The 26,650-nt window shown below is 35.9% G+C and overlaps 1 protein-coding gene across 1 annotated transcript; it reads right to left on the reverse strand.

The window, feature by feature from the left end:
• Window positions 1-579: 579 nt before the first annotated feature.
• Window positions 580-19,363, reverse strand: LOC6558449 (cell death protein hid). The gene is made up of 4 exons (XM_001985497.3): window positions 18,882-19,363; window positions 4,411-4,942; window positions 2,979-3,285; window positions 580-907 (listed from the first exon to the last, which is right to left on the reverse strand). The coding sequence occupies exons 1-4, from the start codon at window positions 19,219-19,221 to the stop codon at window positions 827-829; spliced, it is 1,260 nt and encodes a 419-aa protein (XP_001985533.1). The 5' UTR covers window positions 19,222-19,363; the 3' UTR covers window positions 580-826.
• Between the last annotated feature and the right edge of the window lie 7,287 nt (window positions 19,364-26,650).

Raw genomic sequence — 26,650 nt, forward strand, 5'->3', positions numbered from 1 at the left:
GCTTTTTTGTTTGTGTAAATTAACAAATGTTTATTTTAGGCATAGTTTTCTTTAAGTGTATTGAAATGCAAAGCTAAATGCAAATTAGCAAGTAAAAAACAAAGCTCAATCATTGAATTGCTGGGAGACCGGCCTGAAAATGGCAGTTTTCTGTTTGTCGTTAATTTTACTTATCAATTTAGTTTAGTATATTACATCTCAAAAATTGTACAAAAATATGCTCGAGTTGTTTTCTGTATTGTTTTTGTTTTTGTTTTTGTTTTTGTTTTCGTCGAAAAAGCCTTAGCAAAAAATATATGCTAAATGTTTTTACTCAATATATATAGTATAAGTGTTAGCAAAAATATTTGAGTTAATCCATTTATCGATTATCGTTTTCTTTTTTAGTCTTTAGCCAGTCTACAGTTTGCAATTGAGCAGTTTGAATTGTTGTTGCGTGTTTTGTTTTCTCAAAGGATAGTTTATCGCTTGAGAGATATATGAATAAGAATACAAATACAAATACAAATACAAATACAAATACAAATACAAATACAAATACAAATACAAATACATAAATATAGATTTATATTGTTCTTGTGTCCCGTCAACCTCCTTAACTTTATACAAATACATTCTGTGCTCGTACTTTCGATTTGATTGGATTTGATGTGATTGTGATTTGATTTGATGACTGTACTGCACTTATAAATACACATATGTATCTATGTATGTGTAGAATATGCGATTACTATACGTTAGCTGATTTCACTATGGATCATTAATTAAGTATATGGTTATTTATATTATTGTTGCTGTTGTTATTGGTGGTGCTGCTGTTTAGCACTCATCGCGCTGCAAAAAAGCCACAGCCCATGGCAAACACAAAGACGGTGACAACTGTTGGCCAAGTGAAGCTCTGCTGTTTCTGCAAAGAAATTACAAACAAATATACCATGAGCAAAAAACACTTCCAACTTACTTACAGCTACTCATTTCTACACTCGTAGAATGATTTACACTAATAATAATAATAATAAACTCCCTGGGGTCGTATCAATATGCAAGCCCATAAACAAAGTCACGTGCACTCTGATCATTTAACCGCAGTCCCAACCCCCAAACACACCCACACACACACACACACACAGTCAAACACACACCCATTGAAGCATTGACCATTCGTAAATCAAGCGCAACCATGAAGAGGAAGGAACTGATGTGAGTGACCCAAAATAGCTGGTCAATGACTGGTCAATAGCGTAATTATTTAGCTCTCAGCTCTGACTATCATTTCACAATTTCGTTTATCGCATTCAATTGATAAGTGTATATAGAATAATAATTTATGCCATTTATTTGTAGTATATTCACGCTTGAATGGTTATTACTGTGTGTGGTGCACGTGTAAATGATGTGTGGTTCGAGTTGCCAACCCAGCCAACTCAGCCAAACCGAACCCATACCAAGCAAATTTATTATGCAAATTATTATTCATATTTCTGGGTCATATTTTCATAGAATTTGCGCGTATTTGTGTAATGAATCGAAAGCGCTTTGGCACATGTGTTATTATTCTGACATCGATATATATATGCCATATCTACGGCTACTTCTGTGCAACCCATTCAGTTCTCGCGATTATAGAATTTCTCACGATCTCATTAAAGTGCGCTTCCGATAAGGGCAATCGCAAAAAGCGCAGCTTCCCAAGAGAGTTCGAACCGGGCCTCTAAGCGAGAGACGAGATAAGCGTGTCACTTCCGAAGGCAATGCAAATAAAATACACGCAACAACAAAAGACAAAAAAAAAAAAATAAAAAAAGAAGCAGAACACAAACAACAAGAATTAAATGTGTTTAAAAATAAAACAGCAATGGTATCATCAAGTGGGAGCTATGACTGTGAATGCCTCAAGTCTGTGTCATGCGATTGAGTATCTTGAAGGTTACATTTCTTTTAATTGCGCAGTCAAAAAAAAAAAAGAAAGAAGAAAAATAAAATAAAATAATAAATAATAATAAAGTGCAAACTAAAGTACTTGTGCAATACACATGTGTGTACCTACATATATATATATATAAATACTATTTATACACAGTTGCAAATAAAATAATAGCACCACCTCAACAGTTTTTCATACGAATGAAAAAACAGATGCAGATTTTTAAATATTGTTTAGTATTCGCCATAAATTAAATTTAAAAATAAAATATTTATTTGAAAAAATTGTGATATTTTTCATTAATTTTCTTAATTTATTTATAAAATTTAATTGTGAATAAAATAAAATAAAATAATAGTTATTTTCTTTCTCACTTTTTTTTGTGAAGAGTCTTCTTCCAACTTTTAAATCGAATTCATACAAATTTCAAAAAGACACCTTTGAAAATATTTCTTGTGAGAGTGGTGCTATAATTCTTGTCGCAACTGTAACACACACACATAGGCACACACACACACACCCGTATGACAGCTGACAAAGGCTGACTCTTTGACTGACTAAACTAGTAGTGAGTAGTGAAGCTCCAGGAGGGGAATGGAACGGGAAAACGACACTTGCCTCGATTAACATAAAACAGTCGATGCCGAGAAGCCACAGAGTATGCAGAGAGGGGAGAGGTGGGCAGAGAGGGGTGCTGGATCAGAAGCAGAAGCAGAAGCAACAGCAGCGCTGCGCAATTAATTTTTATCACACTTTTAGCATGTGCAAAGTTTTCCTTGCAAATTGCAAAACAACATTTGAAAATACGCAACTGCAACTGCAACTGCAACTCCAACTGCAACAACTCCGACACCGACTTCGATTCCGGAGTCCGCCTCTTTGTGGCAATTTGTCATTGCATTACTATTTTTAGGCCAGTTGGGCTTTGAATAATGCTAGCACGTGTCCATGCCTGCCTGGGGTTGCCAAACAGATGCGGCGAGTTCATGAACCCGTATACACATATATCTAATATAAAACTGTGTGTATCTGAATCAAAATCATTGCTGCTCACCTTCTCCTTCTGCTTTTCCTTCGCCGACTGCTCCCGTTCCCGTTCCCGTCCCCGTCCCCGTTGTTGACTCTGACTGCTTTCGTTGGTTTGGCTTTGATTCGAGTTGTGCGTGTTGCACGTGTTGCCGCCGCCGCCGCCGCCGCCGCCGCTTGTCTTCTTCTTGCGCGGCGGTATGCGTCCATTAAACTCCTGTAGGCGTTCGCGTCCAGCCGTAAAATTGTCATAGCGATCATCGAATTCATCCCAGCTGGTCTCATGATCACTCTGATACTCTCGCTCATCCTCGCCAGTCGAGGTCATCCGCTTGCTACAAACACACAGAGAGCGATAAAGACTATCATTATTGTAATCGTTAATTAAATGCTCTTATCAATAACTCACTAACTCAGTGCAACTACATACAGAATAAAAAAATGCTGTGATTAATTGCCAATGCGTATTTTTTATTTTTGTTCATTTAATAAATGAGTTTTGCATTGTTAATGGGAATCGCTTATAAACGCTTGCAGCGGGGTTGTTTAGTTTGATTGTAAAATGTGTAAGTATATTAATCAAAGAAGGCATCTCAAAGAAAATCTAGTATATTATAGTAAATTCAGAGGAGTCGACATATCAATCAATCCGTTTAACTGCTTATATGCAATACAGGATCTCACTTTGTAAGCTGTCTTCATATAATTTTTTCGTTAATTCTGAGTGTTTTCCCAATCCATGCAATAAATGTTGAGCCATTTTAAAATATTTCTTATTTTTTATAAAACTTAACCATTCTTCTTAGCATATATACATTATACTAAACAATGAGTCTGTGAGCCTAGATTGTACACGTTTTTATAAACGTGTTTAGAAGTTAAGTTAATATTCAACAACAAAATAAAAAATGTTTATCAAGATTTATTTAGAACAGCGTAGCAGACAGTCTGCATCAAATTGCAATGTTAATACCCTTAATATTAATAATTTTTTAATCATATAAATTGGATTTGAATTGAGAATTGTTTCACTATTTATAAATAAGCATTGCTTATCAAAGGGGAAGCTACGCGAAATATGAATGAAAATGTATTTGATTATTGAGTTGAATACAACGGGACAATTCTGTCCTGAGTTAACTTTCTTTCTTGGTCAACAACTGATGTGGTTTTTCTAGGTGTTTCCCAATAGAAATATTAAGTAATTTTACATTTAAATACCTACTTTAATTTAAATGTAAATATTAACTTTTTTTTCGGTGTCGCCTGATTTTAGTTGTCATTAAATATATTTCTTCAATTGAAATTTAAATTAATATATTGCATTTTATTTTTAATTTAGTTAATCTTTTCCTTTTCCATTTTCCTGAGTCAACTGATATTAGTTGGCATTAAATAAATAAATAAATAATAATAAAGTAAAGAAGCCAACCTAACCTAGGTCAGGTCTAAGAACTTACCGTCTAGCCGCATCCGATTGGCTGCGCTGCAATCGCATTTTGTGACCAGTTGGCGCCAATGGTGTGGATGCCATGACCGTGCCGTAACCGTGTCGGCAGAAGGCGGAGGCAGAGCCAAAGGCGGAGGTGGAGGTGGAAGTGGAGGCATTCGCAGTGTTCGGCGTGGGTGGCGGCGTATAGGTGGCAAAGTAGGCGCCAGCTGGCAACGGTTGTCCATAGGAGGCCGGATGATGTTGCAGCATCTGCTGTGATGTCTGCGGATAACTGTGGCTGTAGTGCAACGGTGGCGCCGACTGCGGACCCAGCGTCGCTTGCGGTGGCATTGGCTGTGGCGTCGATGGCGCCGGCACCGGATACGGCTGTCGATAGACATTGAAATCCTCAACGCCGGCAAAGCTGATGCTGGTGCGCGGCGTGCGTGGTGGCCAGGGGGTGCCGGGAGCAAAGAATATATCGTTGCTTGTGAAGCTGGGCGACTGGGGTATCGAGCATGAGGGGCTGGGCGGTGGCGGGTACTGAAAGATTTGCGGGGCTGCAAAGAGACAGAGACAGAGAGAACATGAATACAAATGAAGCACAATAAAAATAATAATAATAAAATAAAAAATAAATAACTAAAAGAGAGAAAGACAGAGACAGCGAGAATGAACACAAATGAAGTGCAATAAAAATAATAAAAATAATAATAATAATAATATTGTGAACAAAGGTGTCGTTGTCATTGGCCCTTGGTGACAATGTAAGGAAGTGTCTAAGGTCATCAACGGCTATTGTGTGGCAACTGCAACTGCAACTGCAACTGGCCACTTAGCGCTGCCGTCTGCCCATAAAAGCGATTTTAATTACGGCAAGTTCTCTCAATATGCGTATCATAAAACCGATCATAAAATCATCACGTACAACAACATCGATGCAGCGGTTCCTTTGTACTTTTGTGTAAAAGTATCTGTCAGTATCGAAAAGGCGCATAAAATATCTTTAAAGTTATAGCAGTTATCGTTCATCTGATTTGCAATCAAGTCTTTTCTTACAAAATGTATGTAAACATATTTCAGTAGCATTAGTTAATGCCTGAGTAACTAAAAAAAACTATTTTTTATTTCTTAGTCCCGAAATTTCAATGTCGTCGAGGTCACCAGAAATCAACGCTCAAAGTTTAGTTAATTTATTTTGAAAATTTGTGAAAGATTTTATCGTTTTGCACTTGTCAAAGAAGCAGTCCAATTTTAGCATATTGCACAAGTCCAATTAACTCTTCTAGCTTCGATGTCAGAGTATAATCTGTAGACTAAATCGAGAATCTACTCAATTCCAAAAGTTGACAAATCATCATCAGCTTAGTTTACGTATTCTGAGTATATAGTATATATATTACGTATGTGTATCCAAAGTACTTGATGTACAATGTCATTTCATATTGATGCTGTTTGATTTTTTATTTTCTTTCAGTTTTTTATGTCATTTCATGCAAATTGAGAACACAGAAAAGTGTTGATAGCTGCTAAGTTTCAAAGCTGGCAGGCAGAGAACACTTGATATGCGCATAAATTTGTTGTTGTTATTGGTGCCTTGGTAGTTTATCAGCTGACAGAGAACATTTTCATATGATTTCTTAATGTTTATTTACTTAAAAAGCAATTTAACAGCGACAGATGATTGATTGTAATGCAAAATTTATACAAATCACTCGACAGCAGCAGCAGCAGCAGCAGCAGCAACTGACCGAAACGAGATAATGTCTCAAGCAGCTAATTGCCCCTAGGGCATACTTATTTACTGCGGTGCTTATGGTCAGCAGAATGGCATGCCAGCCAGCCAGCCAGTCTGTCAGTAAGTCAGTCAATTGTTTGTGCTGTGCTTAGAATGGAGAAATACTTGGACACACTCAAAAAAACAATTCGCCGTAAATTTTGGTAAATCGCTTTACTTTTGGCGCCAAGGATTATTATTCAGTATCATTGGTATTTTTAGATTTCACATAAACACAAACAATTTACATTGTTCATAAATTCATCGAACTTAATTTAAAAATCTCAAAATTGTTTGTGAATTTTTGAAAGAACTTATTATCTTTAGGGCAAGCCTTTCTGCAGTGTGGAAATTTTATCCTATTATTTAGAAGCAAGAATTACTTCATATTTTTAGGGCGATTTTTATGAGTGTAGATACAGATACGACCAGCGGCGTGCTCAAATAATGTCATTCAACGTCAACCTGCAGGCGACTAATTTGTAATTGACCCAATAGCCTTGAACTCGAATAGTCTTATATATCGCAGCGGGTCGCAGTGAAGCGAATCGAGTGTTTCACAGCTGTTGCAGTTTGCAGTTTGCAGTTTGCAGTTTGCAGCAGCAGCAACAAGAAAATCTGCGCTTAATTGCTGGCACTCCTTGTGCTTTGTATCTTACAGATACTTTATGCCATTTGAAACTAGTTTGAGTTAGCTGGCAGGCAAGCAGGCAGTCAGCCAGTCAGGCAGTCAGCCAGTCAGCCAGCTGCCTGAAGCTTCACTGTGGCTCACGTGCGCTCAACGCGCGCAGTTAACCTTGAAAATCCGCCAGACCAACTCAGCTTGAAGCCAGTCCATGTCAGGCATCATTACGGCTCGTACTCGTATCTTGTAGTTTGTAGTTTGTAGTTTGTTATTTGCTGGCCACCATACAATATAACTAGCCTTATCCATATACAGTTGTGGAAAAAATAATAGCACCACTCTGACAAATATTTCAAATATGCTTTTTATAAATTTGCAATTTTAAAGACCTTACGAATATTGTTTTAGAAGTATTTAATTTTAATTTAATTCACAGTTTTCAAATTGTTTCAAATTAATTAATATTCAAATTAAAAAATTAAATTTTAAGAAAGAGGAAGAAAATGAAAGACAAAAATAATAGCACCTTTTCTGAAATTATGAAAATTATAAATAAACAAACGATTTGTATAAAAAATGCGTAAAAGCTGCTATCAAATTCTTCGCTACTTTCTACCACTTTTCACTGGAAAGAATTCCGGGAGCTAAACAAAATATCAAAGATAAAAATTTGGAAAAATTGGAAAACTAATGTTTTGTAATTCGTAAGAAAAAATGTCGCAGTGGGACTATTATTTTTTTCGCAACTGTATGTAATGGCTATATGTAGAAGTCTGGCCCATGCTGGTGCCTTTATGATGAGGCGCGTTGAAAATGTTACTACTAATTGCAAATTGTGTGGAAAATTATTTGCCAAGTGTTAAAATTGCATTTGCATATTAGTATGTGGGCACAAGTGTGTTCTCTCTCTCTGTCTATGTGTGTGTGAGCGATTAGGTATGCTGCATGCACCGCAATATCGCTAAATGGTGACCTGAGCATCAGTGTGACTGACTGCATCTAAATGAATTATGACTTTGTATATAAAAAGAAATAGAAGTGAAAATGTTTTCTATTAGTTGTCATCTTCAATCAATTAAGACTTTTTTTTATTTCGTATGTTTTTAAAAGTAGAATTTGTGCATGCAAATTGTAAATTGGTTATAAGAAGTCAATAACTTAAATTATTAGACATTTTTTTATTTTTTATTTATTTACAACATTATGACTTGGCAAAAAGTACAAACATAATGTTTTATTTACGAGGCCTTCGAGTCTTAAATTAAAAAATTGTAAATAAAACTAACCGATTGGAATATACTCGATTATAAATGCTCTGCACCATTAAGAGTTATCGTATTATTATTATCAGATTTGAGCTTTTGTATTGTATTATTATATAAAATAAATATGCAATTTATTAAATTAAATTACCATTCACAGCTAGCAATATTATCCAGATTTGAACTTATCTAGCTAAATAAATTGCTTTTAAAAAATTTGTCTATTATCATAGTTTGCACATAACAAAAAATCTATAAATATTGATGGATACTAAATGACAACTCACTCAACACTTGTCGATTTTAAGTGCATTTTGTTGTAGTTTTAGTCGCAGCATAATGAAAAGGTTTAAGTCGGGTTCACAGTTACAAAATCACTTTTTGTGGCTTGTTTTTTTTTTACTTTGTGTTTCTCACCTCTAACTTTTAGGACTTTTATGGCACCTTAACAATTTTTATGATCGCATCTCGATGCGGGCAATTGTTGGCGGTTGTTGTAAGTAGTTATTGTTGTTGGCTGGTGACGAAACGTGACCAATTGTTAGCAATTGTTTTCTGCATTTGTTTATACGAGTATACGAATTGTACAAGTTTACGTACGAGTATTGTATTTTTATGGCCACAGCATAATGGCAAATGTTTAATTAAATTGCGATTCGATTTCGAGGGATTCGCAGTGCATTTGTCGCATCTGTGGGCCGACCAGCACTGCAAGCAACAATTATGTGAGTAATTTACTTTAATTCTTTTCAAACTGTTGACTGTTGCAATGTTGCAGCTTTGTTGCAATTTTAAGGCCGTCGCAGCAGCAGCAGCAGCAGCAGCAGCAGCAGCAGCTGACAAACATCAATCAGGCGAGCTGAGCAACAAAAGCCAACTCAAACTAAGCAGAACGTTAGAGGCTCAAGAACAATTTACACGCGGCCCCAGGAAAAACCGAGGCTGGCTGGCTGACTGGCGGAAAAACGTGAAAAATGCTGCACTCTGTACGTATGTGTGTGTATGTGTGCTACGCTTTGTTTGCCACAAAAGAACAAAACGTTCGACGACGTTCCAATGCAATTTTATATACCCTAGTCGGCAGAGTTAATTCATACTGTGGCTTACAAATGACATACAGAAAAAAGTATTTGCTATTTAATAAATTATTCCATCATATCAAATGTTCATTGGAAAATTCAGGCGGGCAAAACTTTTCCGTTTTTGTGCTTAACAAAACTCTTCCATTTTCGCAAATGGCATACAGATGTCCGCTTAGACCGGAAAACTCACATTATTTGCTATAAAAAAAATTAAATCAAGTACTTAAATAAATACACATAAAATGTTGCACTATTTTGCATTTTTTCTTCTTTTTTTTAAATTTTAATTTAATATAAAATTTGATTAATATTAAATTTAATCTATTTTTTACATTTCGTATTTTTTGGTGTTTTTTAGTTGACATTAAATAATTAAATAAAAATATTCAATTCACATAGCAAATGAGTATTTATATTTGTGAAAGAGTATTCAAACGTCACCATGCCGCATTCGACTTATTCGTTCTTGTTAGTCGCTGCAGTTTCGCAGTTGATTACATGTCAGGCCAGAGTCGAGAACGTCGAGCCGCAGCATATGCTGCTCATGATGGCCTTGAAGTGCTTGAGAACATGGCAACACCAACAACAACAGCAACAACAACAATATTAACAACTAAATGCGAGTATGAATATCAGGCTGAATACTGCGTCGCAGCGCAGAAATCGAAATTGAAACGAGTTTCAATGGATCTGTCATCGCACTAAGTTGGTCACTGGAACTGCAACCCAGATCGCTGTTTGCTGATCTCTGCCTGATGTGTGTCAACTGAGAAGTTAACAATTTGAATTTCGGCTTAAGGAAGCCAAGAGATATCTATAAGCAAATTTAGCTCTCTACACTTAGAAAAACACTGGCAATAAATTTTAGCAAGTCGCCCCCAAAAAACATAGGAATGCAAATTATAAATGCAAACACTTTTTTTTTAGCCACAACATATAAATACATTTTAGAAATATACTTTCTGAACAATAGGGTGAACAGCCACTGTTGCACTGACACTTATTGATGATTTAGAAAGAGACAGAGACAGAGAGACAGAGAGAGAGAGAGAGAGAGAGAGAGAGAGACAGATAAAGAGAGAGAGACCTGCAACAACTTACAATTTCAAATTGACAGCACAAAGGAGTGACTGTGTCATCCAAAAGAGGCAGCTTGTTGCAATGCTTAACTCCCAAAAAAAAAATATATATATATACCCGAGTAAAGGAATGTCAAAAATTGGCATTACACAATGTTATCCGTTGCCTCAGATGCCCCCCGGTTCCCTCAGAGTTGACGCCCACACACGACTTGACATGAAATCGAATAGCCTGAAAAATATAAATCGTTGCTTTTTTAAGGCGATTTGCTGACTGTCACGATGCGATGAGAGATACGAATTTGGTGGCTCATCCGAGTGTGGCTTTAATTAGGAGTTAACGGTAAAATGTGTAATGCCTCATTCCAAATTCGATTGTCCAGTGTCAAGTGACTAATTGCTTAATTTTTTTTTTGTGGCTGCTGTGTGGCAGGAAGTCGCCGTGATTGCGAAATGATTGTGAACTTAAAAAGAAATCGTTGCCAAGTTGTCAAGTCAACAAGATTCTTGTCTATATATGACAAATGCTCTGGACCATTTTGGTATTAAATAAATGTAGAAATACATTGTTTTGTTGTTTTTTGTTTTTTGGCTCGAATGTGAAACTAGACGAGACGCGACTGAAACAATTCAAAGTTGAATGTCAATCAGCAGGTGTTTGTCTGATTTGCCATATCTAACTGTTAATTACCAATTTTGGTAGCGTTAATTAGCCATTTGTGTAATGTGGCTTACCGTTATGAGAAGTCAATGCATTTTTTGTCTGTTTCGTATTTGCTGTTTTTGGTAGCTGATCAGCAAAATGCGGAAAGCAAAACCAGATTTGTTCTGAGTCAGGAGAAGGTGAAAGTTCTTTGCCACGATTTGAATGCTAAATACATGGGATGATTAATAACACCCTGATGAAATACAAGCCAAGAGTTGAAATTAATATTTTGTATTAATTTAAAAACAAACTAATTATTTCTAATGAATTAAGAACGCTCAGTGTTGATCGAGGTCAGTTTCAGTTTCAATTTAATTTTTATCTGTTTTTTTTTTTTACAGTCGTCGTGTAACTAATGAGGCTGATGCGGCATCTTTTGTTTCCACTCGATTTCAAGCTCAGCCTCAAAAACATTTTTTAAACTGTGCAATTTTTATTTTATTTAATTTTTTATTTTTTATTTTTTTTTGCAAGGTTAGACACACTATGTGGCAGCGGCAGTTGGTGTGCGTGACCCACGAGACGCGTGCCCCAATTGGTGCTCAGTTTGTGGACCACGTTGCACGCAATCGTGTGCATTGTTTAATAATCAATTAGTTTGGTTTAATTGCAAGCACTGTGAATTAATTAAACGGCAGTTTTGCTCAATGCATGCCAACAAATGGAAATAACTGATTCGATTTTGTATTTTGCCTATGGAATGCTTTTTGTTTTCCCAACGGAATGAGGTAGTTATTTCCTTTCGATGTTTCTCTGCTTCGGGTTGAGGGACAACCAGAAACGAATTCCAGACAAAAGCTGGCTTTCTTCGCTGGGAAAATTGCATTCGCTTGGCATATCAAACAAATGTCGGAAAATGTCTCAAACGCTTATCACACACAGAGAGTAAAGAGTAGTAAAATCCCAAACAAAACACACAAACTGCAAAATGCATGCTCGATATTTTATAAACGTCAGACAAATGCAATTTTTCAATTTCTCGAGTTGGGCACACACAGCTTAGAGGGCCATAAAATACTGCCAAGCCAAAGACGAGCATGGCCAAAAGCCATTGATTTTGCTGAAAAGCTGACGCACAAAATTGCTACTGTGCACAAAAAAAACAAAACAAAACAAAAAAAATCAGATATATAAAAAATAGCATGAAAACGTCTTTGCATAGTTATTTTGCTGAAAAGCTGAAAAGATGTTGGCAGCTAGGAGCCACATCCCAAAAAAGGATGGCAGCCCCAACGAACCGACATAAAATATATCGAGCATGTGTTCCTGGAAAATACATCAGTTTGCTTAAGGCACTTAAATTATTGACAGTTCATAGATATAGATATATATGTACATGAATCTTTGTATATGAATCATTAAGCATAAAAAATGTGTATCGAAACATATTTGACATATATTTCTATATACATTTCTTATATTTACCGAGTAGGCATTAGTGAGAATCAAGCTTCTAATCAAATGTGATTTTGATCGCAGTGAGTCACACTGACCGTGTGCGAACACGTAATTTGAGAAGCAGCCGCAGAAGCACTCGAAAGTGCCACAACTTGTTGTTCTTGGCTAAAGTCAACACAAAACTGAAAAAACAATCAGCCATCAACTTTGCCAATAAACAATCAAATGCGATTAGTAAATGTGCACAAGCAAACTGCTAACAATTAACGGCGCACATCAAACTGAAAATGCGCTTTACAATCTCCAACGGAGAGGGGTAGTAGTTAGTTGAGCGGAGGGGCGGGGGCGGGGGCGGGGCAACCCTTGGACACGCCAGCTTTGAGTGGTCAGCAGGCAGATGACGCAGCGAAGACAGCTCGTCTAGCAGCGCCGACAACGTTTGCCGCAGCTGGTTGCCTTTTCTGATTGTTATTCTTATTGTTGTTATTGTAATTCGTTGTTGTTATTGTTGTTGTTGTTGTTGCTCTTCATTTGTTATTTGAATGCATTTATCAATATTTTTTGTATAATTGCTGTGCTGTTGATGTTGGTGGCACATAAAACGTGCATTTTGCCATTTTGCGGGCAACAGTTTTTTGTTCTTTTTTTTCTTCTCATTTTCTTGTCTTGTTTTTTTCCCAACTATTTTAATTGCGTTTCATCTGAATAATTAATGCTTAATATGCCAACTACTTTTAATAAGAGTGATTAACACTTTTATGTATTATAAATTATCAAACAAGAATGCAACAGAATTGCAGTTTGTCTGTGCAACATAATGAAGAACATTAAGGCGGAAATGCTCCCAGTAGAGTAAGCTATGTGGCAAGTTGGCCTCCCCCCCCTTCTCTATCTCTCTCTCTCTCTCTCTCTCTCTCTCTCTCTCTTGCTCACTACGTGTATCTCTATTTAAGTGTCAGACGCCTTCGCTTGTTGCCAATTATAACAAGTAGCTGTAGTCTGCCGCTGATGCTGATGCTGACGCTGCTGCTGTCGGCGCATCCTGTTCTTAGTTTTCTTCCTTTTGATACATATCCTTTTCCACTTTGCCTTGAGCTCGTCCTGGGCGCATTTCTTTTGTCTGACGCTCAAGCGCCGGCTGTCTAGGCTCAATTTCATAACAAAAACTTGAGCACGTTTCTACACATACATATACATCTATATATCTATACATAAATACAGTTGCGAACAAAACAATAGCACCACTCTCGCAAATGTGCACTTATAATTATGAAAATTAGAAATAAATAAATGATTTTCATTTCTTCGCTACTTTTTGGCACTTTTCTCTGTAAATGAAAAATACAAATTCATATATGTTGAAGAGAATTTCAGGAGCAGTACTGACTATTAAAAATCAACATTTAACAGTTTCTTTTCCATCCTTAAGGGAAAATGGCGTAGTGGGGCTATTATTTGTTCCTCAACAGTATATGCAGTCAAGTCAAGTCGAGACGATGCCGGCAGAAAGTGTGTTCAGTTCAGTTCAGTTCAGTGCAATGCTTCAATGCAAACAATTTAGCACGGCCTCCGAGACGTGTGAGACTTAATCAAAAGCCAACTAGACACACACACACACACACACACACACTCGCACACACACACGGAGCAGACGGCAGACAGTGAGGCACCTTGGTTGCATGCAATTTCTTAGTTTTATCGCGCCTATTTGCTGGCTCATTCCAAGTGTCAAGTTTATGCACCTAGCTAACAGTAAATCATGTTCTCTTTTTTTCGCTTCTGTTTTTTGCTTAATAAGCAAAGTGCCTGGCGGCCATTTAAACTTGAAATGTTGAAAGAGTTCATTGCGCTGAATGGTGTGAATAATTAACGAGTCAAAGCAACTTTAAGCACTTTTAATTTTCAATAAAAAAAGCTGAAGAAGAAAAATAGCGCAAGATGATGAAGAAAATAAGTATTTTAAACCAAATAAAGCTTCAATTCAAATGTAAGTTGGAGTAAAGAACTAACGAATCCATTGAAAGGGTATACAAAATGGAAAACAATTTAAATTTCAGCTCGAACGTGCAACACAGCTGTGTTGCAGCCATAATAACAAAAATATGTCATAAAAAACCAACCAAAAAAAAAGAAAAACTGAGCAGAAGTAAGAAAATTTACTAGAAGAGAAGTTTCTACTTCAGCAGCTGTGTAAAATAGATTTTTCGGTCATGAAAATGTTTATGGCAACCAACTGGAAGAGGAGTAGCAGCAGAGAGAGGGACGATAGTGGGAGGGGGGAGGGGAGTTGCTGGACCACATCCGCAGTGGAAACGCAATCGTCGTTGCAATTGAATGAAGCAATTAATGAACGACAGACAACATTTTGAGATTTGCATACAAAACAGCGGCAAATAAATTCACGGTCAATGTAAAACCAAATCACGAACAACAATAACAAATAACAGCAACAGCAACAGCAACTGCCACAGCAACTGCCACAGCAAGAAAACAATGCATGCAACTTGCCAACTCAAAGTCATGGCTTAAAGGCAACACACACACACACACACAGAGCTACAGACCTGGCCTGGCCTGGCAACAGGGCCAAAAAGTAAATTTGCATTTGTTCAGCCGCAAAGTGGAAGGCAAATCATAAAAATGATGATGATGATGATGATGATGATGATTGCGTTGAGTTCCACAAGTCACCGTGTAGGCTGTACAAAATGAGATAATAAGCAGCATCTCTCTCACTCTCTCTCTCTCTCTCACTCTCTCTCTCGCTCCTACTCGCTCTCTCGCTCTCTGCGCAGCTGTTGCCAGGTCAGCAACAGCAAGAAAAACAGGAACAGGAAAAAGCAAAGCCAAAAGGCTTCGCCATGTTTGCCGCCATTTTTTTCTATTTGTACATTTTTGCCGAACGGTTTCCGCCAGCGACTGCGAAGTTGCTGAGCAAAACAAAATGGTCGAAAATGTCAAGAGCGACTGCGACAGCGACGTCAACAGCGACGTCGGCGCGAGCAGCGACTGAGAAAACAACGCCTAGCAGCAAACGGCAAACAGCAAACAGCAGCAAAACAGCTGTTGGCAACAGTCGCGAATGATGCGAATATGCAGAGCAAAGGAGAGCAGCCAAAACGGCGTCGCTTTTAGCTAGATTGCGAAAGGAAGAGGAGGCAGGGGGTGTGGGGTGTGCTGCTTGGTGTGAGGGGTATATGGCATTGCCTGTCATTGCACCTTTTGTTTAGGGGCCTAAGCTTTCGTTAGGCGTTGCGTTTAAGGGTGGGTTTTTTGGAGCCGCTTAAGCAACAACAACAACAACAACAACAACAAAAACGAACTTGAAGCTTTAAGCAGAGTGTGCAGCAAATATATAAATATATATTTATATATATATTTACAGTTGAGGAAGAACAATTATCAGCACTACTACTACGATTTTGCTAACGATTGAAGATAAAAACAATTTTTTCAAATGTTGATTTTTAATACATTGTTGAGTATTCCTCGTATAAATTAAAGAACTCCTGGAATTCTTTTCAATATATATATTTGTGTGTAGAATTATATTTATGGATATTATTATTTATTTATTTGAAGAGAAAAGTGCCAAAAAGTAATAAATAGAAATAAAATGATACAAATCTTATATTTATCATTTTCATTCATTTTCATTTTGTATCATTTTCATAATTATTAGTGCACATTTAAAAATGGCTCCTATTATTATTTTTTTGCTTTGCTCTTTTAATTTAATTTAAATACGTTTTATGCTCATTCTGCTTGCACTTCTAAAAATATATCCATAGTTGCTTAAACTTACTTATTGAAAAAAGGCACATTTTTTTGTGAGAGTGATGCTATTATTATTTTCGCAACTGTATTTATACAAATATAGATGTGTGTATTTTGTGGCAGGCTTTGGGGTTGGCAGCTTGCCTTGCGCCGATGGTGATGACTAAGCGCGGTTGTTGCCTCTGTTCAAGATGCTGCGGCAAAAATAAAAAATGCCATGCTGCCTGCCGTTGCACGATGTGTGGCAAAGGGTTTTGTCATAACGGTTTAGGGTTAGACCAGGACGTGTTTCGTCCCGGGTGTTGTTGTCAAGTGCTCAGTGCTAGTTCAGATGTGTTACGATTAGATAAATTATGCACTTGACGGTGGGGGGAAAACTAAAGATGATCTGATGATGCTGAAGAGTTTTTGTAATCAAGCAGGAGGAGTCTTAAGAGGAACAGCGCTTGAAAAAAGTACCAGCTTAAAAAATATAAGCCAAAATGCAATCATATTCGAAAAGTGAGTTGCGTCATTGCACTTCAATTATGAAAAATGCAAGTGGATTGAACAGCAAAGAAAAAAATGTAAAAAATAACGCAAAACTTGTAAGCCAAGTCAGATTGCAACACACTCACAGACAGACTGGCGGACAGACAGACAGACTGGTCTCCTAGCGGACCCCCAACCTGGTCAATTAGGCAAACGGGTGGCGATTGCCAACGCGTTTTAGACAGGCCAACGGCCAGCAGCAAGTTTCGAATTGCAAATTGCAGTTAGTACAAAATAAATATATGTGACTCATAATTTAATAGCAATAATAATAATAATAAAAATATAAATAACAACGCAAAATAAATAACTAAAAAGTAACAAAAATACAATAATAAATTAGTTGAAAAAAGTTGAAAATTGATCTGCACAAAATTGAAACTGGGAATTAATAACTGAGAAATAACAAATGCTGACAAGTCGACGACAAGCGTTTGCCTTGATTATTACGCAAAAGTCGCCAAACCGCAAAGCCCAAAAACGACAACAACAACAACAACAACAGCAATAACAAAAGCAGGCAACAACAATGTGCAACAAAAGGAGGCAACAAGAACAAATGCTGACCGCAGTCAAAGGCTGCTTAAATTGCCGTTAAGTCGAACACTTTGTAAATGGCCGAAACTAGCTGCAACTTGGCCCCAAAACTCACTTCTGGCCCAACTCGCTGCCTAAGGTCAAATGGCGTTTAATAATTTGGGTTACTCGCTGGCAACGTGCAACACAATGTGGCGGCTGCAACTGCTGCGGCTGCTGCTACTCACAGAGATACATATCTAACAGATACAAAATTCGAATAAGACATTCAACTGCTCGATATTTTCTCGTTTTTCTGTCTTTCTGTTTTTGGCGCGTGCCAATCTATTTTTTTTTCCATTTTTTTATTGCTTTTGGGCCAACTCACGCCCACATTTTTTTTCTTTAGTTTGGGCCATTTGTTTTTGAGTCTCTTTCAGCTGCAAAATATCGCATGACAGAGCCAGAGTCAGCATAAATTGAAAATCAACCACGTTCAAATTGCCAATACAACTCTGACTTATCGCGACTGCTTAAGCGTAATCAGAGGCGTGGCATTTTTGATACTCTGTCTATTTGCTCACATACTAAGTTGATTCAGGATAGACTTAAGATCAAAAGATCACAACTTAGATCGCATTCAATTTTAGTAAATCGCTCTAAAATGAAAATCGCCCTAAAATATAAAGTTTTTCTGTGTCTTAGAAATAGTTTCTAAAAATTAACAAAAACAAAATAAGTGCAAAAATAAGAAAGAAATTGCAAATATATGGCGAAATTTTCTAATGTTTTTTTTTAAACATTTTCTAATTAAAATAAAAAAAAAACAAAACATTTCTGAAAAGTAGAAATGCAAACCTTAATTTTTAGATAAGTATTTTCTTAAAATGCAGAAGCAAATAATGAAATTTTGTTGCTCAACTTTTATATTAGAATTTAGCTGTCGTCTGCTTTAGAAGCTGAGTTTTTTCAAATGAAATTATATGAATTTGTAAAGTATTTTAAATGTTTGTGTATATATGACGTCAAACAATTCTTCTGATAATAATAATATAAGTAAAAAATTCAATATTAACACTTAGAAAACAACAGCCTGGGAATAAGACATATTATTTGCCACATTCAGAAATATCCAGAAATCCAAAAACATGAATTTTTGAAATTTGATATCTGATTAATATTGTGACTAACAATTAGCGCCAAAGCTAAAATTGAGGAAGATATTTTAATATATCTACTCACACCCTCATTTAAATTTTATTCTATTATATTATTCTTTTTGATTCTCTTCAGATTTGGGGTGATTTGGCTAAGTATCATAATTTTACTAACAGTGTTGATCAAAATAGTCGAAAGCTTTGAAAACTTGAATACTATTATAGTATTAGTATTATTTCGATCAGCTCATTTGTGATAAGTTTCAAAACTTCACACATTCTAATATTAACTTATCTTAATCTTTAAATAAAATGTTCATCGTTTTTTTATATTTATATATAAAAATTTGTATACTATTTTTTAGGCTTTGCCAAAACATAGTAATATTACTGCGAAGCTATTATTATTGTTATATCGACAGCAATTGCTGCAAATAGAATAACAAAATTTGGGCAACCTTGAAAAGTGAAACGCGTCTAGAGGAAATGCAGTCAGTCAGTTGGCTGGGCTAATTAGCGCTGCATAAGCTGACCCATTTAGTCAGGCTAGTTGGCTAGTTGGCTGGTTGGATTTGGCTTGAAGACTTACCTGAAGTGTTGCGCTGATGGTGCTGATACCATTCGCAGAGTGCGATTAAAACATGGTCCGTTTGCATTGGCAGCGGCGACTGCATCGGCGTCTGCGTGGCCGATGTGGTTGTGTTTGGTGACTGCGACGCGACGCTGCTGGCGCCGTCCGATGCGCCCGACGACGAGGAAGCGCCCGACGAGGATGAGGCCGAGGACGAAGCGCCCGATGAGGAGGACGAAACACCCGATGAGGATGATGAGGAGGTGGAGGGATAAGAGGAGGAGGCGCCCGAGTTAGCCGATGAGCTAGCGGCAATGTCATCGGCGCCGCCCTCGGGCAGATAAAAGGGCACTGCCATTATATGTATATATATGTGAGTGTGTGTGGGTGTGTGGGGGTGTGCGTGTGTGTGCGTATATTTCGTTGCTGGGCTGGCTTAGCTCGTTTTAGTTGATTGTTGTTGTGGTTGCTGCTGCTGTGTTTTTGGTACTTTTCTTTTTGTCCTGCTCTGCGCTTTTGTTTTGCGTATTGTTTTTCTCTCTTTTTCGTTGACACTTTTCAGGGCGTGCACTCTTAATTAATTTTGTATTTCTTGTGCAATATTTTGAACATTAAGAATTGCAGCATTTTTTTTGTTTTTAGTTAGTTGTAGTATTTTTAAACAGCACAAAGCACTCAAAGTATTTGCTTGGTTTTCCAATTTTAATTTGTTGTTTAGTCGTTTCTATTTATTATTTTTTTTATTTACTTATTATTTTGTATTTATTTTTTGTTGCACACCTTTCGTAAATTTGGATTTTCGAATTATTGGCTCTGGTCAGTTCTTTATTATTATTAGTTTATTCGATTTTTTTCGCATTTCTCATAAAGCTCGCGCAACTTATTTAAAAACACAAACAATTCTTGGAAAATAAACTACGATTGCAGTCGAAGAAGCACTTAAAACGTGTTGCAAACTAAAACAGCGATTTGATTTTGATTTTGATTTTTAACTTGCTTTTTTTTGGTTTGAGGAGAAAACACGTCTTACTCGCTTCGCGGCTGAACTGAACTAAACGGACGGCGCTGTGCGGCGCAATGCGAGGCAGAGTATCCGCAAGATACGCGTTTAAAAAATATGTATAAAAAAAATGATTCAAATTAAGAGAGAGAGAGCAGCAGCAGCAGCAGCAGCAGCAGAATGGGAGCAGAGGCAGAGCGAACGCGTCGCTGCTCGACTGCAGTTCGCCTAGGCTCAGCACCGCTTAGCTTATGCACAACATGCATACATGTTGTTCCAGGTAGTCACAGCCAGTGGGGGACGCAGCGGGGCAGCCAGTGTCGACGTCGACGTCAACGTCAACGCCGCAGCTACACAATGCAAAGAGCAAAGTAAAAAACGAGAAAAGAAAAACAACAAAAACAAATCAGCGTGAGCGTTGCGCTCTTTAGCACAAGTGTGAGTGAGTAGGCGGCGTGTCTCTGCTCGTGTGTGTGTGTCTCTACTCGTGTGTGTCTGTGCGAGAGTGCGAGGCAACACAAAGATCTTGTTGAGCAGGTAAACTCAGCGCAACAACAAAAACAACAGCAGCGAACGTCGAAGCAAAACAAAAGTGCAATTTTGTTTGGGGAGCAGCCGAAAAGAAACAAGCAAGAGCGCACATAGAAATAAATACTCTTAGAATTAAATGAGCAACAAAAGGGGCGCGACAAAAAGATACCCTATAAAAGATGACCAAAAACAGACACGAAATATAACACAAAAACCTCTTAAAAAAGGAGTAGATTTATCTTGGATTAATTGAATAAGTAGCTCTACTATATCAACAACAAGTCAGACTGGCTTCAATTGTCAGAGCCGGGTTTGCGCGCCAAAAAAACGTAGCAGACAAAGTGCATCGGCGAAATAGTAGTAGAAATTTAGAAAAGGTAGTTAATTTTGTACGAAAGGTTTTCAGACGGGAGGAAAATGATATCAGTAAATAAAAATGTGAGATGATAAGTAACTAAATTTTAATTTTTAATTGCTCCTATTAATTTCACTCATTCTCCATTCTCATTTACCTATATTCTTTTTATTATTTACTTATAGCAGTCAGTTGTGTCAAAAACTGACCAATTTCACCATATACAAAATATTGCAGCAAACCTGTTTCGATTCGAGCTATTGTCGCCCCTCCCCCTCCACTCCCCCTTAAGAAAAACAGGCTCTCAAATTATGCTACGTCATGCTCTCCTTACGCTCCACAATTATTTTTGCGCGCGCGAAACTGACAACTAAAAGAAAATCAAGAAAATACGCATTGGATTTGATTTTATTTGATTTGATTCTAAAAACCACATTTGAAAATAAAGATAATTAAATAGAAAAAGAAAACAAACTTGATTAAAATCTTCATATTCTAGAAAGTTCTTTGATTTATTTTGATTATTATTAAAATGGAAACACCCATTTCTATAATTAAGATACAATTTTAATGAAGTTGAAATTATATTATTTTATTTACTTTAAGTATTTGTAATAGTTAACTTATTAAAAGAGTTCTTTGTGTCGATTTATTTTGATTATTATCATAAGAAAAAGAAACTTTTCCATATTTAAGATACGTAATTGTTAGTGAACACCTTTTTTCTTTAGACTCAATTTCATTTTAATTTCAGATTCCCATATTATATTAATTTACTTTAAACTGCAAATTTTTTTTAGCGAAATATTCTTATTATGAATAAAAGGGAAATGTCATTTTCTATATTTAAGAAACAATTTTAAGGAACCTGAAATTAGATACATACAAAAATTATTTAAAGTATCTTAAATAGTTGCCTGAAAAATAAGTGAAGCAAATGAAATAAATTATATTTCTATTTAAGTTTTCTCAAGTTTTTCTGTGGAGCTTCTCAACTTGGTCGCCAAAGAAAATGCTGATAAAGCCAAAACACTCGATAAAGATAAGAGCCAAATCTACACACACACACACACCCACTCACACACACACACACACGCACACACACTCAGAAACACACATGTTGCAAGGATTGCCCAAGATGATGAAATTCAAGAAAACATGAACATGAATGTGCATGCTGCCAGCCAGAAGAGTGGCTCAAAGAGGACGCGCAGTGAAGAGAAGAAAAGGGAACAGAAGAGAGGACAGAGAACTGAAAAAGGGGCTCGATTTTTATGATTTATACGGTGCCTCTTTTTGCTTTACTTTGATTTCTTTTTCTTTATCTTTTTTTTTCTGGCCTTATCAGAAAGCTTTTTCATTAAGGCTTCCAATTACTTGACTACGATGATTCTTGGTGCAGGGAATGAAGAACTGGTGTTACACACACACAGTATTTATGTGTGTGTGTGTGTGTGTGTGTGTGTGTGTGTGTGTGTAGTCTCGGCCGGTCTGCTGTTCCAGCTGCCTGTTGATTTCTTTTGTTTTTTTTTCTTTTTGCAATGGAACTGATTAAGCGTAATGTGAGAGAAATGTGGTCGCAAACATATCATTGTTTATAATATATCAGGAAGTGTTCCACAAAGGACAATATTCATACGTAGTTTCGCAAGTGCGTAGTTCTTTGTTTCGTTGCAATTAATTACTTATTTATTTATCTAAAATCAGTTAAATAAAAAACAATTTTAAGCAAAAAATAGAAAACGAATTAAATTAAGTTTGAAATAAAATTTAATATTCAACATAAGAGAATAAAAAGTATTTATAAGATTTCTGGGGGTATTTAATAGTTAATTAATCGAACATCATTACGGAAAATTCCTCTGTAGTTAAGTCTAATTTTTCTGATTTTCCCTCGACCGACTATAATTAAATTTTCCTATTTCAATGCAAAGAAATTAATTTATTAGCTTTTTAAATATATTTATTTTTTTCTTCCTATTTTTCAACAATTCTTACTGGTTCTAAGAACCAGTTCAAAAATCAAATGATCTATAATCTTTTTGTTTAAATTTTAAATAAAAAGATATCAATTTTTAAGGTGTCCACAAAATGTTCTGACACAAAGTTTTAAGACAAATGACACCGAATATATTATAAATATTGTACATAAAAAAACGGACTTATATTTTATAATGGTCGGCAGATAGATCGATAGGTTAGGGATATCAAATGGAGGACCATCTTCAGGAGAATAAAGAGGAGGGAAAAAAATTAAAAAAAGAAGGAGAGGAAGAAAGAGAGATGAGACCGCATGCGAAGAAAAAAGACTTATTTAAAAAAAAAAAAATGTTAATAAATTAGTTATAAATAAATTATGAAGTAATTATATATTAAAATATATATATATATATATATATAATAAGTAAATATAAAACACAAAAGTAAAAAAAAAAATAAAATAAAAACAAACAAACCGGCGGCAGCAACATGCGGAACTATCCATCGCCGCCACCAAGGAGGAAATCGAAAGGGACAACTGGACTCAGGAACCAGGAAGTGGAGGCCCGGAAACCCTGAGACAACTCGAATTATACCAACTCGGATCTTCCCGCCTAATTAATTGCGGCGGATTGAGTCAAGGACAGCTGATCGGCACTAACCAATGCAATAGTGATGCTCATTTTGTCATTTAGTGATGCACACTTTTGAAGACGATAAAGAGAAAAAAAAAGAGAAATTAACTAGATAGATAACATTGTACTACATATATATACGCGAATTTAGTGTTGGCCAACAAAATGTTGGGAATCACTATGTCCCCTGTATCACATGATTTGTAAATTAAATAGTCTGAAACAAATGAATATGAGGTGATAAATTAATGTGATCGGGCGAGATGAGGGCATAAAAAACAAGCGAGAAAGCAATAATTGTGAAAGGGAATTTCTCCAGGAAATTTAGAGGAGGAATCATTAGGGAGGGAAGGAGACGCAGGCTGTACAACATCCACACAGCTAAGACAGCAGCGAGCGGACTGGAAATATTTGTTTTTCTTTTTTATTTATAAAAGAATACAAATTTTCTCGCTAAATTTTCTCGTATATCGCGGCGAACTACCCCTGAGCCGATAGCTAGCCGCCTGTGCGATACATTGGTGCTTTCGATAGGCAACAATTTCTCATCTCGTGTTTCTTATCAGTGGCAAGCCAGGAGAATGAGCAAAACAAATGTTAAAAACAAATTGAAATCACTTTAAAAAAGCTCTCATGAACAAATTAAAGCAAATCGTAATACAAATATAAGCGATGTGTACAACGAGCCAGGGGGTGAGGGCGAAGAGGGGAGCCCAATGCATCCAATACCCAACCCAAGTTTCGTTGTTGTTGTTGTTGTTATTTTTATACCCAGCAACCATTGAAAGTGAGTCAACGAGTGTTGCATGAAAATGGGGCAAAGGCATTGTTGCCATAATATATAATAACAATAAAAAATTATAATATTATAGAAATTTTAATAACAACATAATAATAATAATAATAATAAATTTGTAAATTTAATTAACTTATGAGTACGTTTTTAGAAGTGGATGAAAACTTAAAAAAAACGTGATCAAGAAAAAAAAAGTTGATTTATTCACAGTTTTCAACTTATTTAAATTTAACTAAAATTGAAATTAGAAAATTAATTAATTTTTATTAAAATGGTTGAAAATGGACGAAAATATAATAATGACATAATTTTTCAAATGCGCAATTGGAATTATGAAAAATAATAAATAAATAAACAATTTCTATTATTTTATTTTTATTTATTATTTATTATTTTCTCAAAATAGCTTTCATTTTTATAGTGCGAATACTAAACAATTTATTAAAAATTTTAGAACATTCTTTGTTCATTCGAAAATAAAAGGTTGTAGTGGGGATATTATTTTTTCCACAACTTTATATACATATGTATATATATTCTGCTCCATCATGAAAAGTGGAGTCCATAAGAGCCTGTCCGACTGTGCACTGTGTAAGGGGTAGCTCTGACTCGAGCACACTGTAGACTCGAGCACTCTGGCTTGTTATTGAATATGATTATGTGGCACGCTGCAAAAGCGAGCGTAAATTATTTATTGCACAATTTTGTAACAGTGGCTGCCAGCATGAACAGCAACAGATACAACAACAATAACAGCAACAACAGATACAACAACAACAACAGGAACAACAATGAAAACAAATAAATTTTTGCATTTGACGGCAGCCACGCAAAATGTGACGAAAACGCCGCCGCCCGCTTCAATAAAAATAAATAATAATTTATATTTACTATAAGTAGCAGCATCAGCAGCAGCAGCAACAACAACAACAACAACAACCAATTAGGCGTTGTCGCTGCAGTGGCTAAATAACTGTAAATTGTCTGCGCGCAGCCGCAATGCAATCGGAGAACGAACAGGCGCAAAGAAGCATAGAAACCAAGGAGGTTGTGGGCGAAGGGGGGAGGATTGGGGGTGTGGTCTGTGTATGACAAAGATGCGAGCAGAGCTGCCTTGTTCGACACAAATTACCGTTAAATTAAGCGCTCGCCGTCAGTCATTTAACCAGCCGATTGTCAATGTGAGTACATGGGTTGGGGGTGATTGTGAGGGAGGGGTGGGAGTGCGGGCAGCTCCTGCTATTTCGTTTGAAAAGAAAAACAATTGCTATGGAAAATGGGAGCAAAACTTGTGTTACTGGCACAATCTTCGAACGAACCATTCTATTAGCAAAATCACCCTAAATTTAAGTAAATCGAAATACTTTTGGCGCTAATGGTTAGTCACCCAATTTTTCAGAAAGTAAATTTATTCATTTATGGATGTAGCTTTTTTCATTTATTTGAACTATTCGAAAAAAAAAAGTTTAATTTGAAGGGTATTGTTTTTCCTAATTTTTCCAATAAATGTTATTTTACAAGTCGACAGCACTAGATTCATTATAAACTTTATTTTTTTTTTTTGAATTCGTTAATTTAATTAAACTAAAAGAGTTTTTGGTAATTTAATTTGTAATTTTAATTGTATATTTATATTTAATGTAAATTTTTATTTCAAACCGTTTTTTGGTACATATTATAATTATTAACATATATATTATAAACTTTACATTAATATTTTCTGATTGAAAATTGTAATACATTAAATTATTATTAGTTTTGTAATTTAATATATAATTTTATTTTAAACTTATATGGAACACAAAATGTTCCATCCGGGAGACGCCAGGTCTAAAAGTCTAATTCAGTTGTATTTACATATTATTGATATTGGCCATACCCTGTGTTGTTATTTATTTATTTAACTTCAATTAAATACACAATTAAAGACATAAAAAACAAAGTTTAAAAACATTCAAAAGTTAATAATTAAATTAAAAATTAAAATTACTTTAAAAAAATAAGAAATATTTATAATATTTATAGATTTTTGGCGCTATTTTAATGCAAAATGGTCCAACATTTTTGTTGTATGTTTAGGACCCAATCCGGTAAAAAAAATACTTAGTATGATTATTTATGATCTATAAGGCATACACATTTTTAATGCAGTTTCAATGTACAAAATTAGATGCCCATTTATTTATCTTATCAAGTGAAATTACCTAAGTCCAAGGAATAAGAGTTGATCGGCCTGTTAAATATAATATTACGTGATACTTTTTTTGCACTCTTGCATAAGCGGTAGCCATAAAAATAAATATAATTATTATTATTGTAATGTCAAGAAAGTTACACTTTCTACGGCCTCACAGCAAACATCACTCTTCCCACCCCACACCACGCCACCCCGTCCCATCACTTTTGATGACCTGCTCTTGATAAGAGCAGTTGCCCTCGCCCAAGCCAATTGCAGCAGCAAATAAACTCCACAAACTCAAATGAAGCAAA

This window comes from Drosophila grimshawi, unplaced genomic scaffold, assembly GCF_018153295.1.
Source record: "Drosophila grimshawi isolate 15287-2541.00 unplaced genomic scaffold, ASM1815329v1 contig_44, whole genome shotgun sequence".
Lineage (NCBI taxonomy): Eukaryota > Metazoa > Arthropoda > Insecta > Diptera > Drosophilidae > Drosophila > Drosophila grimshawi.

Bases quoted from the DNA above. Each gene is read 5' to 3' on its own strand.
- LOC6558449 (XM_001985497.3), bottom strand. From the start codon at position 19,221: ATGGCAGTGCCCTTTTATCTGCCCGAGGGCGGCGCCGATGACATTGCC. The intron at 3,286-4,410 runs GTAAGTTCTTAG...GTGTGTTTGTAG, and splicing joins CAATCGGATGCGGCTAGACG to CAAGCGGATGACCTCGACTG. The intron at 908-2,978 runs GTGAGCAGCAAT...ATTTCTTTGCAG, and splicing joins AGGAAAAGCAGAAGGAGAAG to AAACAGCAGAGCTTCACTTG.